The sequence below is a fragment of the Glandiceps talaboti genome, chromosome 13, assembly GCF_964340395.1.
Source record: "Glandiceps talaboti chromosome 13, keGlaTala1.1, whole genome shotgun sequence".
NCBI classification, from domain to species: Eukaryota; Metazoa; Hemichordata; class Enteropneusta; family Spengelidae; genus Glandiceps; species Glandiceps talaboti.
In genome coordinates, this window is record NC_135561.1 from 21,473,486 (window position 1) to 21,494,839 (window position 21,354).

General features: G+C 35.6%; 1 protein-coding gene across 2 annotated transcripts in view; it reads right to left on the minus strand.

The window, feature by feature from the left end:
- The window catches only part of LOC144444445 (uncharacterized), a 31,942-nt gene that overhangs the window by 1,301 nt on the left and 9,287 nt on the right, over positions 1 to 21,354 (minus strand). The window contains exons 5-23 of one of the 2 annotated variants that reach the window (XM_078133866.1): positions 18,911 to 19,036; positions 14,105 to 14,219; positions 13,455 to 13,567; positions 11,865 to 12,063; positions 10,623 to 10,751; positions 9,984 to 10,173; positions 9,088 to 9,197; positions 8,689 to 8,814; positions 8,160 to 8,357; positions 7,435 to 7,610; positions 6,886 to 7,045; positions 6,426 to 6,536; positions 5,431 to 5,591; positions 4,979 to 5,104; positions 4,588 to 4,670; positions 3,817 to 3,857; positions 3,489 to 3,585; positions 2,829 to 2,928; positions 1 to 2,204 (exon numbers count right to left, since the gene is read on the minus strand). The exon at positions 1 to 2,204 is cut by the window's left edge and continues 1,301 nt beyond it. In XM_078133866.1, coding sequence (XP_077989992.1) covers positions 2,151 to 2,204; positions 2,829 to 2,928; positions 3,489 to 3,585; positions 3,817 to 3,857; positions 4,588 to 4,670; positions 4,979 to 5,104; positions 5,431 to 5,591; positions 6,426 to 6,536; positions 6,886 to 7,045; positions 7,435 to 7,610; positions 8,160 to 8,357; positions 8,689 to 8,814; positions 9,088 to 9,197; positions 9,984 to 10,173; positions 10,623 to 10,751; positions 11,865 to 12,063; positions 13,455 to 13,567; positions 14,105 to 14,219; positions 18,911 to 19,036 — 2,415 coding nt within the window. In that variant the 3' untranslated portion in view covers positions 1 to 2,150. Of the gene's footprint in view, positions 2,205 to 2,828; positions 2,929 to 3,488; positions 3,586 to 3,816; positions 3,858 to 4,587; positions 4,671 to 4,978; positions 5,105 to 5,430; positions 5,592 to 6,425; positions 6,537 to 6,885; positions 7,046 to 7,434; positions 7,611 to 8,159; positions 8,358 to 8,688; positions 8,815 to 9,087; positions 9,198 to 9,983; positions 10,174 to 10,622; positions 10,752 to 11,864; positions 12,064 to 13,454; positions 13,568 to 14,104; positions 14,220 to 18,910; positions 19,037 to 21,354 lie in introns of those variants that run through there. The other variant, XM_078133867.1, reaches the window with a different exon arrangement.

A 21,354-nucleotide genomic window follows, 5' to 3' on the forward strand; every position in this document is an offset into this window, starting at 1 on the left:
TATGTAAATTTACAGATGCTGTTCATACGAATAAATGCTGCTGCAGGTCATCTCAATGGTGTCGTATAGCTAGGTGGTAATGACATTGAACAGCATACTCAACAGTGTCAGTCAGCTGGGATCGACCATGTCAATCTGTACATCCATATAGACTAAGCTTAACGCTGAACATAAATATAGAGTCTGATTCAACAATGTTCATTATAGCCTTAAAAAACAACAAGATATCTAAAGACACATACACGCAAACGAACACAGATATACACAACCACACACATAGTACAAAAACGGATATTTCAAACTTTGCATAAATTCTACTGCTACTACTGCCACAGACCTTTGGCAATTTCGTCCCCTTGTCTAAATCATTTTGAATGAACTTCTCAAACTGAGATAACCGACTAACATTTTTAACCAAAGTGGCTCTTATCGGTTGACGGACAAGGAAACTATTTATCGAAATATTGCGATTAGTAGAGTGTAAATAACCCCCGTTGCCCTGTCTCGGAATAGATTAATGAGAGCATATGGTCTTAGAGTTTAGGATACCTTAGAAGTTTACACACCGATCGATGACTTCATCATTTACTTACATCTAATCGCTTAGAAGATGTTATGACATCATTATACAGTAATAGAAAGATAGACATTTTCTTATAGTACTAGTTTGGACAATAAAGGCCAGAAAGGGATTAGAAGGAAAAGTTTCATTTTCTAGATTTTCTATTTGTCCCATACATCATTTTTATATATTTTACCAACAAATAGAGAGGTATAGTAAGATTAACATATGTAGTCCAATAGTGAGATCTATAGAAGTACATTGTAGACCAAATATTGAACATAACAATGTGACTTTTTTCAGTAGATAGGTAGCGATGAGATCAGACATGGCTCTGACATGTCCGTCCCCGGCTGACACTCTCTATAGTGTGTATCTCAAAAATACAGAAACTGCAACATATATACTTATTCGAGTCCTTTGTTCTAATTACATTAAACAATATAACATACATATTTAATTAGCGTCACTACTGCGATATGCGGTCAATCTACATCACAGCAATACATAATGTGTCTAGCCATAACAGTAGACGTCAGTCACTACACTTGAAATAGACACATGGAAATACGTTTATTCGGTAAAGTGGCATGCGCACTTATAGATTCATGACACTGTTCTGCCTCACTAAAGGCTTCTCCCAAGCCAGATATTCATTTCTCTATCTAACTAGGTGTTTGGCGACATCTATAAATTCAGAATCCAAACACAGTAACTAAAAATTCATGACATAAGTATGTTATCCCAGCAACTTATATGCCACATATATCCGTTTGCTAGTTTCATTGGTCTGTTTGACTTGTTTCAAAATATTTTTTGAGGCTAGCCACTGGTTTATATCTTTAACTTGTATGTTTTTACACCATCCGTTTTATTTGTATATTTTTTTACTTAAGTTATCATCTTTCCTACATTTTCTGTTCTTTTTTGACATTCTGAAGGAAGGCCTTATGTGCAGAGGCGAAATGTAGAAATAAGGACATCCGTAGACATCGTATCCTGCTATGTAATACACAACCCATTGGTTTTAATTGTCATCTTTGGTAGATAGAGCAAACGCTGTTAGTTACTACAGTACACTAATAAATACTGATTCAGACCACCTTTAAGCAGTCAGACAGCGTTTATTACTTTCTTTTATAACCTCGCACAGCTACTTGATAATAAACCTTTACAAGCTCATTATACTACGTGGATATACTATACGTACAAAAATACACGCAGATTAACGACGAGATTTCTGTGTCACAGTTTACTGCATGGCACTGAATAACGACGACCGTGAATTTATTCGGACAGCAAATCTACACAGCGAGAACACGGTAATACCACAAGAAACAACAACCTCGATTCACAGCACAATAATAAAATATATGACCAATAGTAACAATGTTTACGTACAACAATAGCCTCAAATATCAACTTTTCCAAAGCCGCGTAACGAATGGAATTATGTTTTTTCGACTGGGCAAATAAAAAGGTTACCGGGTGGAGAAATTGGAAATTCTGTTGTTGAAATGATTGGAATTATAGGATCCTGTTGATTCACACTAAGTAACTGTATTGCAGAGAGAAATATGATTGATGTTTATACTATGCTGTTAGGATAATGTCTTGCTTCAGCGTTTCTAATGAACAACATCTAAAAAAAGAGAAAAACAATTTCATAAATTAAAAACAGTGAAGTATGTATAGTTTTCCATTGTATGATTTATTATGTAGATACAAGCAGTCTGACACTCAAAGCCAATACACCCATTTCATTTACGTCACATGCCAATACACCTATTTCATTTACGTCACAGGCCAATACACCTATTTCATTTACGTCACAGGCCAATACACATATTTCATTTACGTCACAGGCCAATACACCTATTTCATTTACGTCACAGGCCAATACACCTATTTCATTTACGTCACAGGCCAATACACCTATTTCATTTAAGTCACAGCCAATACACCTGTTTCATTTACGTCACAGGCCAATACACCTATTTCATTTACGTCACAGGCCAATACACCTATTTCATGCACGTCACAGGCCAATACACCTATTTCATTTAACTTGAGTCACAGCCAATACACCTGTTTCATTTACGTCACAGGCCAATACACCTATTTCATTTACGTCACAGGCCAATACACCTATTTCATGCACGTCACAGGCCAAAACTCGTCAGGATGACAACCTGCACTGAACGTAGTCTTAGAATGATACAGATTACATGTGTTTACTTATTAAACACAGAATAATATACACTACCTCTTCGCTTCGAAGTAAATCGTTTAACATCTCTGTCAGTTTATTTGGATCGGGTCTTAGTTGTAGAGGGGATTGCCAGCAATGCCTCATTATGGCGTAGCTGATGGGAAAAAAAACAGATTGGAATTAATGTACAGAGCCACTTAAGTTAGCAGTAGAGAATTGAGATTTTGTGCCAACCCTAATGAATTAACTTTACACCATTTCACTTCCTTATCATTTTATTGCTATTAACGACGTGACAGTACTTTCGTTTTAGTTTGACTGATGTTATTGCATATTTTGTTTTTAGAATCACCTAAAATATTCAGAATCATACATTTTAATCACTTTTTAGTAGTCCGTTTAAGTATCTTTGTCTGTCTGTCTGTCTGTCTGTCTGTCTGTCTGTCTGTCTGTCTGTCTGTCTGTCTGTCTGTCTGTCTAATACTCTCCCATACTTAAAATGCTTATAGCAACTGCTAATCATAGCTAATCTGTACGGTGAAGTATAAGTCGTTTAGCAAATGTATTATTTCTGGTAGAATATTATCTGTAAGAATCTGCACTTTTTTGGCAAATTACACATAAATGCGTTTGTTCAAAAATTCCTATTTCATCACATTCCAGTTTCCCTCTCTTCATCTTTGACTATTTGAAATTAAATTTTAAAAAACGCACGCTGCCTTTGAGCATCTCCTGGGCTTCTCAAGACGTTCACCGCTAGCAAGTCTTCGATAAAACTCTAATGCAGGTACATGTTGGAATGGTGTCTCTCCTGTAGTAGTGAATGTAATATATATAACATAGTGACGACAAGACAGAATTCTGCCAAACAAGGTCCCATTATAGTTAAAACGTTTTTATGTAAAACAGACAATTGATATTCAAACATCATTTCTGCACCAATATATTAGATTGATATGATATGATTCATGTAAAATGAAAATATAAATATACGAATGAGGTTCTCATTAGGCGTGGAGGCAAAATCATAACACATACACACCTAAAGAAGCGAGTTCCCAAAGAAGCACTCCAAAAGACCATCTGAAATATCAGGATAAATCAGTCAGTAATCGTATACGTTTACCAATCTTGAAAAAGAAATGTATATCAATAACTTTTTCCTTCCTTCTTTTTTGGTTCATAAACATTTATTGACCGGCATCAGATTTAAGCCTGCTGACAATTCACATTTTAAAGTATTACGTCATAATATTCAGACTGTAACAGTGATAGTCGTACTTAATGGTATTTCCATCTGACATGGCTGAGTTAAAGGCCATAGTCATGCCATTCTTCCTATTAACAGAATTCCAGACTAAGTACATATGAAAAAATGCCAACTGTAAGTTAGCCTACCCGTCGGGGACTAGTTCCGCTTAAACATTAAAAATTAAAAAAAATTAAACAATTAAAAGTTATCCAAATTAAATCTCCTCAAACTTTGTCGTATGAAAACCAGATCCTTTTGAAATGAAAAACAAAGAACTTTTAGATTAGTCATCATCTTACTTTCAAGGAAATCGATTATCTTTCCATAGATTTGAAATTATTAGATGACAATATTGGATTTTAAATGTGACAATTTTAAAACATTTTATTTATAATTAAAACATATGAAGTGATGATCTCTGATTTCTTTCCTGTGTTTGTAACTGAGGATGCGTGTGAAAAAGTAACGTGTGAAAAAAGTACTTGAAAAAGTAACGGCAAAACTTTCCGTTCTGAGGCGTATACAGTACTACGTTAATCACTAGAAAAAGATGCAACTTACATATCGCCTTCGGTCTTATAAATCCCTTTAGTCAGGAACTCAACTGGCATCCACTTTAAAGGCAATGGTCCTTGATCTGCTGCCTGCATGAAATAATATTTTGATTTTACTTTTTTTACTTTGTTGGTATGAGGAACGGCAGTGAATTACAGTTGACTACGAGGAAGTGATTGAATGTAATAGCGTAATGACGTATTGAAGTTGACATGATTCTTAAGGCTGCCAATGCTTGGTAACATGTAACTTCCAAATGTATGATTTAAATATCGATCGAACAAATAATGACAATTATGGCAACCAAACTTTAGTATATAGGAATTTATTAAATAGCAGTGTCTATGTAATACTAATAATCCAAGCAATGAAACTATTGTAATAAGCTTCGACATACCCATGGAACCTTTTCGTATCTTCCCTTTGTACCAAAAACATTTCTACTGAGACCAAAGTCACCAATCTTAGCTACGTACTCATCAGTTATAAGTACATTCCTGGCAGCAACATCACGATGTACAATCTGAGGAGTGACATGAATTTCCAATTAACTGTCTTGTCCTACTCATTTACCATTCTACCATTTTGCTGTATAACCACACAAAATAGTTCGTATATTACAAGCAAGAAATCAACATAAACATTTACCTACTTTTAATAATCATATAAGTATGCCTAAAAGTAAACTCTTGATCATGGGCTGATTGCCACGAATATGTGACCAAGCAATATTTAATAAATTAGAATATAGTAACCATTCCTGAAAAGATATCAGGTCATATGACCAACCCTACTTAATGTCATATGCTATGAAAAAAAAGGTCATGCCAAAGTTAGATTTCTACTTGCCTTCTTCTCACGTAGAAACGCCATAGCGTGAGTCACATCTCGGGCAAACTGTATTAACCTCTGCTCCTCTTCCAGTGGAACTACATGTCGGCGTCTCAACCTGATAGCATAGTTTAAAAGATCACCATTTCCTGCATACTCAACAATGATGTACCTTGGTTCTGAAACAACAGGGGAGATAATTTATGAAGAACAACATTTAATATAGTTAGTCAGCTTAAGTTGGCTACCAACAATGCCAAGTTAACACCCCTTTATCATAATTAATAATTTACATAGTATCTCATCATTGTGTTGGTGTGGTTCTCTAAATATGTAATGTGAAACAGACACAGAGGCAACAATATAATTGGCATTGGAATTAATTGGAATTAATTGATTCAACAAAAAGTTTATTTTAAAGTCAAAACCAAATCTTTTATGCATATAAGAAACTTTATATTAAAATAAACTGTTAACAAATAGTGCCAATGGCGAGTTGCACAACTGTATATGTTTATCCATATACCGATCCATGCTAGGTATAGGTGTTCATTGGCAGAATCATTATCCAGTTGTATATGCAGCTCTGTTGAACAATTTACCGTATTTACCATCATTTGGCTATTGCCATGGCATGGTCTTGTTGCTAGGTATATTTGCATTCACCTTTTAACCAAACAGACACATTTTTAGACCTAATTTGCATATCACTGACATGATCAACATGTCATAGGCAATTATCTGCACACCCCTAAGATCAACTCAACCAATTTTAGCCAGGTCTGACCATTACTTTGTGAGTTTGAGTTACACATCTTTGAGGCAATCATTTTCAATATAACAATTTTCTATCTTCACACCCTAGCAATGTTGCCACCAAAAATCATGGCGAGTTTTAAAGTTATTTATACACACACACACACACACACACACACAGACAGACACGCACACACACTCTTCACCATTCTTATAGAACTACTAACAAGTTGTGCTAAAATGAGTCAATTTATTACCTTCATTCAATACCACACCATGAAATTCGATGATATTTTGATGTCCCTTAACAGAAATGAGTGTTTCCACCTCACGACAGAAATCACGATGATTGTAGTAGTGAGCTTTGTCTACAAGGAGTGAATAAAAACGTGTCAATAATATGATAATACTATTTAGATAGAATGTCTGTTCGATATCAAAATTGTCCATATCAAAGTCGGGAATGTTAGAGTTTAGACAACACAATTGAATATGTTCCTCAAAATAGAAAACCTACTGTGGTGATAAGAAGAATAAAATATATATCAAGGCTTAGTGTTATCAACACCCCGAATGGTCAACCAAATTTCCAGTAATATTTACTGTAATTACCCCCCCCCCCTCCACTCCTCGTTCGATGTATAAGAAACATTTGTACATTCTTAGATCATTTATTACACCCATCAACTTGTACGAGTAAAGGAGTCGTCACTTTACCTTCATTTATCCTCTTCACTGCAACAGTTGTCGTTCCCCTACACGTTTGTAACTGTGCCTTCACTACATGTCCATATTCCCCTTGACCTAAGACTGCCCCTCTTTCAATTTTTAATCTACTTCTTGGCACTTCAAAATCCTTTACCTTTTCTCTTAATACCTAAAAGATATTGAGTATATTTAAGTCTGCAATGTATGTAATACATTATACTGTAATATCTACATAAATACGTACGTACAAAACGTACGTACATGCAGACAGACAGACAGACAGACAGCCATGCAGACAGACAGACAGACAGACATACAGACAGACAGACAGGCAGGCAGGCATGCAGACAAGCAGGTAGGCAGGCAGGCATACATACATACATACATACATACATACATACATACATACATACATACATACATACATACGTACGTACATACGTGCATACTCCACAAGTAGGTACGAGCAGACGTGCGAACGCATCACGTACGTACATACGTATACAAGCATCCATGTATCCATATCCAAAACAATCACATATCGAGTAGCAACTATACCGTTATCATATTTTCCACTTCAACATCGATGGCACCAAGTTTCTTATACTTGTTGTTCTTCATCTTAAACCTAGCGTAAATCAAGACTCCAATAGTAATTATTGCAATTGTAAATACAACGCCTGTCGTACTCCATGTGGTAAAGTAGTTCCCATTAGTGTGAGGTCTCTCTGAAACTAATCAGAACATTTTTACAAGCGTTTAGATTATTGTTTATATTTTTATAGTAATTCTATTATAACTTTACAAATTAAACAGAGGAAAAGTGAGTTCATTAAAACATTGATAATGAAAATGTCTAGACATTATAATGTTTTAGTAATACAATGATTAAAAAGTGACCGATTGGATTCACAAATCGAAAATGGTTTTAATCATGTTAAATGAGATTCAGTGTTTGGCCAATGACCTACGACGACAATAAGTTCTTATAACACGGTTTTGTGGTTTTAATCACTGTGTTGTTTTGTTTACAATGATACACCTGTAGAGCTTAAATAATATAATCATTGCGATATTACACTGTTTGTTAACCGTAATATGTATTCTTAGCGTATTCTTAGCGTATGTTTAAAAACAATTACTTGATATCATCACCGACTTGTAAATATTTAAGGTTTTTAAACAAAACAAAAACCCATTCCATTCTCATATGATATTTCATGAAATTTCTCCTCGGCTTAATAACAGGTTATGTTACTTTACTGACTACACGGTCCCTTTACCTTCTTGGCAAATGCAAACGTTGGAAGCATTGCACTTGGGGGTTTCCATGGGATGTTCACATGTACATGTATCCTGACAGTAACGACCACATGATTCTCCAGTACACGAACATGTACCGTCTCTTCTATCACAATGTGCTCCATTTTCACAACGACATTCTTGGTTACAATCACTACCATACCACCCCTGTGAACATACTAACGAACAAACACGACAAAGATTTCAGCTCGGAAGAAAAATTCTGTCAGACATTTTCCTTCTTAAACTTTACCTTATACAACTGTAATATAGGCCAAACTACTTAAACGGTAGTGATATAGCTTAACAATGTTAACTTGTTTTTTATGCAACTCACATCGCTCTTATTATTTCGAGCAAATAAGTTATGTTCTATCACTTTTTCATTCACACACTTTATTGTATTTAACAAAAAAGTTATGAAAATTGAAAACTAGTTCTTAATTTCTGCAATAAATATTTTAAAAAACCCATATTATTTTCTTTCAAATGTTACAACCAATTTCTCACTTTTGGTACAATTCTGTCCAGTCCATCCCTCTGCACAGATACAACCACTGTATCTATCACACGTGGCGTCATTAACACATTGGCATAACTCTGAACAACTTTCACCCCAGTAGTCCTTAGAGCAACCTGTAAGAAATACACGGATCCATTTAATGAAACCACCAATGAAATAGATTGAAATGTCAGAAGTGAATTGAAATATGTGATAATTATGGTATTATATGGTAGTGATCATACTAGAAATGTAAGCATATCCCTTCTAATGTCTAATACTATTTTGATTCGGCCTATAGTAATTTATAAGGTCACTTTATAATCTTATTCAATATATCCTAACATGCTATACGCTTGAATACGTAGATATAAAAAACTCCACAATATTGTCAATAATTTACTTACCAGAAATATTGACCTGCGCAGCTGCTGTGAAAATGTCACCATCATGATCAGTATACTGACATGTTATTTCCCCTGTGTTCATTTCACTAGCTGTACTTATTTCTAGATTACTGTGAAAGAAGTCACAAACATTCAAATAATTATACAAATCAATACTACTGTATAATCTATTATTTCCAAAAACACTGAATGACACTGTTTGTTTTGCTATTTTCTGTTAATTATAACAATATTTCCTTAATTCATAAGACGTTATATTTGTTAGAGAAGTTGTAATACGTATCAAAATATCGTTTTGTAGTTAATTCCCAAGTCACTTTCTTGAAGCGTACAATTAACGATGTCCACGATTCATGTTCAATATCGTACGTTTATATGTGCAAATGGAACTTGATGGAGACCATGATACCATTATTGTTATGCGGCTGAAGGCGTGCAATTTGTAATTTGTAATAATGTGTGATTTGACGATCGCAATATGCAGTCGGCCTTATTATAGAGAGTTTATCAAGCTCAGCTAATAGAGAACGTAAAGGCAAAATAAATAAATTGGCTGGCAGGAAATTACTTATTTCGTTGTACAGGTCCGTGTCGAAGGCAAAGTGATATCATGGCGAAGGACTGGTACACCATTCAAGAATATCATCGTGTTACTTTCTGAGCAATTTCAGATACATCTGTCATATGTGTGATCAGTTTCCAAATGGTATAATGATGAAAAATCAGCGACAACAGTAGTTGTTTGTGGTGGAGGCTAACGCATTTTACAACTTTGGTAACGAGTACATGCTCAACATGATGAAAGGCAATACATTATGACCAAGGTATGCACGTCTGCATTACCCTCGATGCAATATACGGAGGGGGGGGGGGGAAGGGTTAAAGAACACACTTACCCTTTGTATTTTTTTGGTCCCACTTGTACGAAAACATAATATAGATTAACTTCTTTCCCGTTCACAAGAAATAAAAAGTTGGCACTATCTGCTATTATGAATTCAACGTTAATCACATCACAGGAGACAACAAAATACTGACCGTATGTCAAACTCACATTTGTAGGGGATACCAAAATTATTGGTGCAGCTGTAATTTGAATTGAGACAAACACATTCATTAATTGTGTGTGTCAGTCTGTCAGTCTGTCTGTCTGTCTGTCTGTCTGTCTGTCTGTCTGTCTGTCTGTCTGTCTTGCCTGAATTGTGATTACATTAGATATACACGAATATATATATATATATATATATATATATATATATATATATATATATATATGTGTGTGTGTGTGTGTGTGTGTGTGTGTGTGTGTGTGTGTGTATGTGTGTGTGTGTGTGTGTGTGTGTGTGTGTCTTGCCTGAATTGTGATTGCATTAGATATACACGAATATATATACATATATATATATATATATATATATATGTGTGTGTGTGTGTGTGTGTGTGTGTGTGTGTGTGTGTACAAATGGCATTTATTTTACAGAGCTAATATTTTGCTTTTTCTCATACTTTGATAACGGCTTTCGTTAGTAATTTACCTATATCACAAGCTACACCTTTCCAGCCTTCAGTACATTTACAGGCACCATTAAATGTATGGCATGTTGCTCCGTTCTGACAGACACAATCGTCCTGGCACATTATTCCAAATTTTCCAGGTGGACACCCTATAGGAAAATACCACAAATGGCGCTGTAGCACAGCTGTAGTTGGCTGTTGGTATGGGTGTGGTCTTGTTGCTAGGCATATTTGCATACATGTTTGGAATATTTATCCCTGTTATTGTCTTTGTAATATGCATCATCATTTCACTTTTGCTAAGGGCATAGTAATGGTTGCTAGGACCAATTTCCAATTATGCCAAAATGTTTTGAACAATAATTGCAGAATAACACCTCCAGAAACATTCCCACCAAGTTCAGCCCATTCACCATACAGTTTTAAAATAAGTCTTTGACCAAAATTGAGAGAGATTTTGACCTAATTTGCATATCGCTGATGGGGAACATCACGTTCTGGATATAGCTTCATCTACACATCCCCAGATGCATCCGCATCAAACTACTGCTTGGTAGATTTGAAATTATAGATTCAAAAGACACATTTTTAGACCTACTATGCATATCGCAGATGGGATCCGGATCATCAAGTTATGAACACTTCTTAATTCAAAGGTCACTAAGAATGTTAAAATTTCAATCCAATTTGCTAAATAATTTTGGAATCATGGATTTTTGACCAAAAGGACACATTTCTAGCCCTAATTTGCAGATCATCCACGATATCATCATGTCTAGTCTTGCTGCTAGACGTTCGGGCTTTCTTTCGATACTATAAGCGAACGGAGTTCGCAGTGAGGGCTTGCCGAACATCCTTGATAGCGATGTTCGGTCGTGTGTCGTATTCTATAGGAAGAACATCCGAGGTCTAGCAGATAGATTACATCATGTCATGAACAATTCTTAATGTAAAAACCCCAAGTTATGTTCCCACCAAATTACAGCCAAATATGCTCAGTACTTTTGGAATTAAAGATTTTTCACGAAAAAGACACATTTGTATACGTAATTTGCAAATCATAATCTAAACATCCCTAAGAATCAACTTCAATGATTTGTTAGGTGTCAATGCATTTCATTCATTCGATTCTTTAAAATTTTTCTTCATTTCTCAGTGTTTGCTATTTTTCTTTATTTTCCTATTGCCGATTATAACTAGCGATTTAAGTAGCGACTTAACTACTAGCCGATATAAATGTAAAACTGCCAACATTAACTTACCGACTACATCAAAAGAAATGTCCGGTAGGTAATACTGTACGTCTTCACTTAAGTCACGAGAATAGAAATTCCAGTTATTTGGAGTATCTGCGTAACGTCGCAAAATCACAAAAGACACGACACCTAGAAAATCGTAATCTTTTCGCAGTCTTTCAAGATCAAGGTGTATTTTCGCTTTCTCTGGTAGTTCGTCTTCAAACTAAAAGTAAGAGAGGTGTGTAATATTTTTTGAAATCGGTATTATATTTTAGAAATATATATTCATATTTTAGAAATTCTACACCTATCATATCACATCACTGCCACTATTGTAAAGTAATATCATAACATGTCAGTTAAATGAAGTGAAATTATTGTTCCTTACGGAAGAAAAAAGGAAACAAGGTGGCAAGATATGTGGTACAATGGATATGTTGACCTCGGTCCTCAGGTTGTCAGTTGTGCATTCATCTAGTCTTTGGCAGTTCTAGCCTTCAGCTTAGTCGGTTAGAATCAAACACGGACATTGCTTTAGTACAAACACAAATTCACGGAGGTCGTAATAGTGGGCAACAACAAATGCCTTTAAAATATATTAATGTGGTGTGATCTCACTACAGAAAAATTACCTGTCCCTAGTGGGATTCGAACTCAGGATCTCCTCACTATTAATCTTGAGCTTTAACAACTATGTCATCTATAGGGATGCGGTGTTCAAAATGCGTTTTTTTTTCTCAATGAAATATGGGAACAGGGTCATATTTTAGAGAAAGGGAATTGAGGGAGGGTCACTTTTTAGCATAACGGACTAGGGGAATGATCACATTTGAAGAAACAGACAAGGTTTGATTTCCCTTGCCCCCTGTAATTACTGAAGGCTTCCTTAAAAGTAAAATCCTAACAGACTAAGTTAACTTCAGTCACTAGTACAATTGATTATTTCGATCCGGACTTTCTATGGTTGGTTGGTTGGTTGTAAAGAACACCTCGCTAACTTATTTATTAAAGCTACCATATGAATGATAAATTGGTATTTAGTTTGGATTTTTAATTAATGACACGATTCTACAGTGTTTCTTTTTAAATACTTGAGCTAATAAAACAAGTGAAAGAACACACTAGTACACGTTCGTAACTTAATAAATTGAACGGAACTGAAAAAAGTGCTTGTCGGTTGTTACTTTAAATATGTAAAAGAGGCGACATGAATAATGACGAGTAAAGTAAACGATAAGTATTCGAAAAACACGTATGGTGATGTTTCAATATATGAGGGAATGACAGAGGCACACATAGACTAGTCTAGCTGCTAGACCTCGGGTGTTCTTCCGAAGCGATACGAAACGACCATAGGCCTCCTTCAAGGGTGAACACCCAAGCCCTCACTGAGAACTTCGTTCGGTTATCGTATCGCGGGGAAGAAAGCCCGAACGTCTAGCAGCAAGACTACATATAGACTGGATAAATCAAATAATATAGTGATTACTTATGTTTACCCAATCAATTCAGACATCACTTCCCTTCGGGCAATGACAACCCTTTTCAAAATGTCATTGTTGTTGTAGGTTAAGATTTACATTAAATATTTTTGAACTTAGAATGAATAAATACCTTCAGCAGGTCACTCTTCATGGTAAGTATTTCCCCTGTAATGGTATTCCTGCCATAATTGTCATGAGAAAAGATATTGTCCGCGAAAGCTCCTTGATAAAAGGTTATTCTACCTGTGGTGAACATACACACACATTTATAAAGTTATTGGCTATGATTATTACCGGAGGCTATGATTATTACCGGCATAGATATTATCCTCAGGAATGAAAAATTTAAAAGTTAGTTTAATTTTCTATAATAACTAGAAAAGATATTACTCTAAGTAAATATGCATAGGATTTATGATAGGTAAAAAGAACTACTATAATTTAGACTATTCGCAAGCAAAGTTGAACAAATAAACTGCAATATATAATCACGTCGTTCTACGTACATCATTACAATAAGCCATTGCAAACGAACAAACAAACATACACACATGCATTCATACGACATACATACATACATACATACATACATACATACATACATACATACATACATACATACATACCGTACACACATACGTACATACGTACATACATACATACATACATACATACATACATACATACATACATACATACATACATACATACATCATACCGGAAAAATTACGTCTTTGGTAAAGGACATATACATTATACAACACCCATTAGCAGCCTTACATTTGTCATTGTATACATCAATCCAGTAAACGTCTCCAAATTCCTCTTCAGACGTAATTATCATGTCCGCCAGATTCATTATCGTGTGGCCCATGTGTCCTGATATTGGAAAAGGCTGAAAGTATTAGTGTAATTTTAAGTCAATATAGTTAAATGCATACATGCAAACAAACAAACAAACAAAAAACAACAACAAACAAACAAGCAAGCAAACAAACAAACAAACAAACAAACAGACAGACAAACACCAAACAAACATACATGCATGTATGCATGCATACATACATACATACATACACACATACATACATACACACATACATACATACATACATACATACATACATACATACATACATACATACATACATACATACGTACGTAAATAAATACACACACATACATACATACATACATACATACATACATACATACATACACATATGTCATGAATTTGTAATTAGGGACCGGTCAGTTTCTTCGGCCTGGGGGGGGGGGACCGGTGGATTGGGAGGTGGGATCACTCTATTTTTGAAATTGGCAGTAGGGGGGGGGGGGGTCATGCTGTTTTCAAAATTGTGGATAGGGGGGGGGGGTCATTGCGTTTTGGATTGTGATAGAAGAAAAAAATCCTTTTTCTACAATGACATATAGCAAGTTGTCTGAAATGTGGCACATGTAAATATTTGTTTTTCTCCCTGTTTCTTACATGAATTATTACTTATTAGTTCAAGCATAACTATAAATATACATATACATGTATTACCTAGCTACCACACTAGTTACAGAACATGTCATGTAATGCTTGGCTGTTTCACAATCAGTGCTTCACTTATATTGCACTTTGGGGCAAAAGTGAACTTGAAGGTTTCGTAATGGTAATCTTCATAGATAGTTTATAAAAGAAGTTAATCTAAAATGTTCCCTACTCGTCACTATGAACTTGTCAGAAGGGATTAATACACTTTCTATTTTGGACACTGCATGTTATTGACACTACAAATCACCACATCTCATCAGATTCCAGTTTCTATACACTAGGTATGACCGCCTAAAGTTCTCTAACATACCGGTGACTTTATTTACTATACATGCAATATTAATGCCACATTGACTATACCAATGTTACGGGGCCATTTTTATGTGACATGGGAAACCCATTTAAAACTTAAATTTACGTTAGCTATTCGAAGCTTGGAAATATTACCTCAAAGGCTATGAATAACCTATACATTGCCTTAATAGAAGCAAACAACTGCAGATCTGCCAGGGGAACACCCCCAAGGACTCCCTCACCCCCAGAGGTCACTCAAGCATTCAACCAACACTCAGATGCACCAACAACCTTTTTACAGTCATAATGGTATTAAACTTTTCTTAAATATTTTCACCCAATTCTAATTTGAGATGATATTGTCTTTTAAAGATGTGGAATGTTTGCTAAGGTAGTCTAAAATTGCCTTAAACTCCAAATCTCCCTTACCAATGATACTACCATTAGATGTGCTGACCTTTACTACATGTAAATAATGATGACATTTAACTTTTTAAGAACATATTTCAATCCTGTGTGAGTTATAAAGAATAGTTTCTGATACTTGATGGTGCTGTCTTGTAAAGCATGGATTGAGTTATTGCTTGAAAGGGCCTGAATAGCCTAAAAAATGGCTTTAAGAGTAAAAATCCCCCAGGGCTTCTAGAGGGAGACCCCTTTGGATCCCCCACATCAGGTGGACATATCCCAGTTTCAAGCTCTTCCCTAGACTGTCGACAGTCGCTCGCGCCTTTTTTCCTACATCTTATCTAAACTCCGATCCGGCGCAACACTACTATAATCGCATACTGATATCGAGGGCCGGCCTCGATATCAGTTTGCGATTAGACTAGTGTTGCGCCGGATCGGAGTTTAGATAAAACGGACGAAAAAAGGCGCGAGCGACTGTCGACAATCTAGTTCTTCCCCTCTTACTGTCAAGATGCTATCAAAGTATATTTCAAAAATATTTCAACCCTGTGTAGTTGCTTTTTACATGTTGGTGCTGTCTTTCTTGTAAAGCTTGGAAATTACTGTCTGAAAGGGTCTGAATAGTCTCAAAATTGACTTTTCAGAGTAAAAAACCTCCAGGACTTCTAGGGGGAGACCCCCTAGGAACCCCCCCACTACATGAGGTGTACACATCCCAGTCTCAAGCTCTTCCCCCTTCCTCTTACTGTCAAGATGCTATCAAACTTAATATTCAAATATATTTTTTCTTTTTACATGTTGGTGCTGTCTTGTAAAGCTTGGAAATTATTGTCTGAAAGGGCCTGAATAGTCTCAAAATTGACTTTTTAGAGTAAAAAACCTCCAGGGCTTCTAGGACCTAGGACCCCCCATAAGATATATACATATTCCCTGCTCAAGCTTTCCAATATCTTTCACTGTCAAGATGATATTAAACTCCTTTTGGAATATATTTACCCTGTGTAGTCAATAATTACAATTCAATTATGATAGTGCTAACCCAGGATCTTATAAAGTAGATGCAAGACAGTCAAGCAGTCCCACTGAGCCACCATAAACATACATGTCATGTGAATATTATATATATGGGGGGGGGGGGGGGGGTCATCATGTTTTAGAATTAAGTGATAGGGGGTCAGCCTTTTTTTGATTTTACAGATATGGGGGGGGGGGTCAGTGACTTTTTGTCGGCCCAATTTAAGAATCCACCGCCCCCTCCCCCGGCTGAAGAAACTGACCTGTCCCTTACTGTGTTTTGGTTCAGACATGACACTGTTTATACATGCCGCCAAACACCTAGCTAGAGCAATGAATATCTTGTATTGCAAGTAGTTCACATGGGTGTCAAGACAATAGGTAATAATATATCGTATGTCTAGAGATATCATTCAAGTTAAAGTTTAGTGTCCTTTGTTTAATTTCCATGACGCTCATAACTATGCATGACCTAGTGATATCTTAGGGACCTCGTCTCATAAGCGTGAGTTATTGTAACGACCATATGCATAGCGTGGCAGATTCAGAACTCGGATTTTGACCGCGGAGCTGTGAGCATCTGACTCTGCTGGCTTTTGCTTTGGAGAGAAGCCGCGAGGCCAAACTCGGGGCTTTGATAAATGTTTATGTTCAATAACTCGTATCGTATGCAGTTTATCATTTTACTACAAGTATTGCTGATCATAAAGATTTTATATGATTGAGATCCGAACCCGCTTGTCAACATGGCCAATTGGTACTGGCCAACCTCTTGCCTGGTAAGCGAATTTCCCCGAAGAAAAGCGAGTTCCCCGTAAAACGGCTAATTTCCTCAGAGGAGAACTCCTTCCCGATTCTACTGATGTGGGAGTCAAGCGAGAGCCTACAGAGAAATTACTCAAGGTGTCAAGGGAACAGAACTTCCCCAGTCTAGAAATATGACCGACGAGGATACCACGTTCATAGAGGATTTGTAACCATGAAAGTCTTCAAAATCTAAGTTTGAAACCGTGAGAAGCAAACAACATGCCAAACTGTAGACGACAGACGATGGAGTTTAAATTTGGAAACCCGACTGTTATCCAGAGTAGAGGAGACAATAGTTAAAATGAACTCATACGTGAACTCTGAATTATTTAATTATACAGTATTTAATTTGTGGTATTATATTATTTTGTGTATCTAGTAACTTTAACTCTTCAAAAAATATTTTGAGTAATGTTTTAGACAAGACATTTCTATATGAATTTAGCTGTTCATGTTCGACAACTTTATGCGGAGGTCTCGTGGTCACTTAAATTAGTTGGATCAGTTTGAAATTTTTTTTCGATACTGTTGCAGTTCGACAGAGAAAGCCGATTTCACTGGTTTATTGTTATGTCTGACCTTAAGAGACGAGAATTCCTATCGACGAATATTCTACTTCTAGCCATCAAGCTTTTTCTTCGTGTGGGTTGGGAACGGGGTTGGGAGATATTTTTAATTCTATGATGTGCCTGATCACATTGATATTGTGGGTTGGGGGGAGGGGCATTGGTTTAGTGGTAATCGTTTTCTGGCCTCGAATTTCACCACTGTTGTAAATTGAAGTTGCTCCTCTGTAATGTGTCCTATGACGTAAAATTTTCTTGACTACGCATACAACTATATATTATTGTCGACTATGGTACGTACATTTCTGACAGAAATGATCACATGTTCTAATATGCCAGAATTTTATCTGTGTTTTACTTTTAATTCTCACGGATAAAGAGGAGAAGGTCGTATTTTCATTTTATTTTTTACAGCTTGGGACAAGCCTTAGAGGAGAGAGAACAATGTCATGAATTTAATTACTGTGTTTTGGTTCAGACATGACACTGTTTATACATGTCGCCAAACACCTAACTAGAAAAATATATATCGTTTATTGCAGTAGCTCAAGATAATAGGTACTACCACAAATTCACATACAGTGTTACATACCACACATTCACATTCAGTGTTACATACCACACACATCCACATTCAGTTGTACATACCACACATTCACATTCAGTGTTACATACTACACATTCACATTCATTGTTACTTACCACATATTCACATTCAGTGTTACATACCACACGTTCACATTCAGTGTTACATACTACACATTCACATTCAGTGTTACATACATTGTACTACACATTTTCACTCAGTGTTACATACTACACATTCACATTCAGTGTTACATACCACACATTTTCATTCAGTGTTACATACCACACATTCACATTCAGTGTTACATACTACACATTCACATTCAGTGTTGCATACCACACATTTACATCCAGTGTTACACCTACCCATCTATCGTTTTGCAGTTTATTATTTGGTAAGGAACAGCTTTCGTTGAAATATGGCGGCCAATACTGTACGTCTTCAAGTATTACTGTTAACTTGAGGATATTTGTGCAGTTTTGCAAAGTATCCTGATGAAGAAAACAATAAAATATTCTTAACCAGATGTAAACTGAATGTCTTCCTTAAGGGCAAAGTTTTGAGATTGTCGTTCCTACAGACAATTTTTGGAATACAACCGAACATATGTAATGTTATTTTTTCTCATTGGTTGATATTTGCTCATTGCTGTTAGTGATCGCCTGGCCAACTACAACATGTACTGTGACATTTGTTGAGAATGTAAAAAAAAAAAATAAGCGCATTGTTATACCACTTTAGACAACATTTCCTGACGAGAAACTATTTTTTCCTTTTTAGTGGCCTACAAAAATATGCCAATAATTTATTAAAACTAAAAGCGACATCAATAATATTTTCATGAGGAGAAGTGTGCTTTGGTATCGCAAATGCATGTATCTAATTATATTGAATTTGAAGTGTGCATTCTTGAGATATAGCCTAATTACCGAAAACCATTAATTATATAAATTTCTCGTTAATATTCTTGGGATGTTTACCGAAACCTAATCAGCTCTTGTCACTACCCTACAGCACACATGCAATACATTTCGTTTGAATTGAGCCAGTTGTGTTTTAGAAAATGGTGATAAAGTCACAACCACTTTAGAAGACATTTCCTGGCGAGAAACTACTTTTTTCTTTTATGTGGCCAATCGAAAATATGCCAATAACTTATTAAAACTAAAAGCTGCATTAGTAATATTTTCAGGACAGGTGCGCTTTGTTATCGCAAATGTGTGTACCAAGTTATAACGAATTTGAAGCGTGCATTCTTGAGATATAGCCTAATTACCGAAAATCATTAATTATGTAAATTGCTCATTAAAATTCACGTCTTGCCATTACCCTACGAAATATGTCTTCAAAATTTCGTTTGAATTGAGCAAGCCGTTATGGAGAAAACGATGACACAGACAGACAGACAGACACACCCACAGACACACAGACTTCCACCCTTACATATATCTCTTCCTTACGGAAGAAAAATGTTATTCTTAATATTTGTTCAGATGTTGTAGTACTATGTGTATTGCAAATTTAAAAACAATTAAACAAATTACATGGTAGAAAGAAATCATAGAATCAATCAACACATATTTATATTTATACATAGTTTATAGTTATTTCCAATAAATAGTACAATATCACCAAATCAATGTTACTTATATATCATCACTGTCATGATCTCACATTCTGATTGGTCGTGAGCATTGCAGATATGCAATGTTATTTTTCATCAACAGCCGTACTTTTTTTCTGCTGCATCACGTAGTTACTGCAATTCCCCTTGTAAAAAAACCTCCCAGACAAGTAGAATTCCAAAATTCACTGTCAACTGTAGAATTATCATCGTCGTATACATTGTAACAACTTTATGAACCGTATGTATAATGTCACAGGGAAATCGTCAACAATTCCACCAACGAATGACAGTTGAGAAATGCAAATTTGACTATTCTGTCAGAGCTATTATGCTCTTAGAAATTGGAAGGAAAATGTGAAATCGTCACGCCCATTATTTTTTAGAGAAATTATGTAGGATATGCAAAACTGGGAAGTAAAACTTATGAACATTTGTCAATTTAAAGAAAAACATAACAAATATACAATTGCTATAATAATAGCTTGCTACTTTGCATAATATCTTTGTTATGCATAAAATGTTGCATTTCACCATAATACCAAATTGCTAACATATCCTGTATATTTTACATGAGGATGGTCACAACATTTATTTAGACAAAATATTATTTTTTATTGTCATTGTAATATCTCGTGTAATTTTTTGTGAAACCATGATCATAAAGACATATTACTGCCAAACAAAGATGTCTTACAATTTCAATGCGGCACATCTTTTAAATCTCTCATAATGTTTTTTGTTACAAATTACACAAACAAAATACACAAAATACACAATCTTACACAATCTAACCAATGAATTGGACGTCAAATCTATCAGCACGAGCTTCATATCATTACTTTCTCAATCCGGCTATGAGGGCGCCCTGCCTAGTACTATTTAGTACAATTCAGTGGATGCATTATTCTGCAATCATCAACAAAGTATTATCCAATCAGTGACACACTTTATGTCACAGTAATCAATGAATTGGACGTCAAATCTATCAGCACGAGCTTCATACCATTACTTTCTCAATCGGGCTATGAGGGCGCCCTGCCTATTAGTATTTAGAGACAGTGCAAATTCAGTGGATGCATCATTCTGCAATCATCAACAAAGTATTATCCAATCAGTGACACACTTTATGTCACAGTGATCGGAAATCAAAGTCATACAAAGTACTGTAAAATACTTTATTTA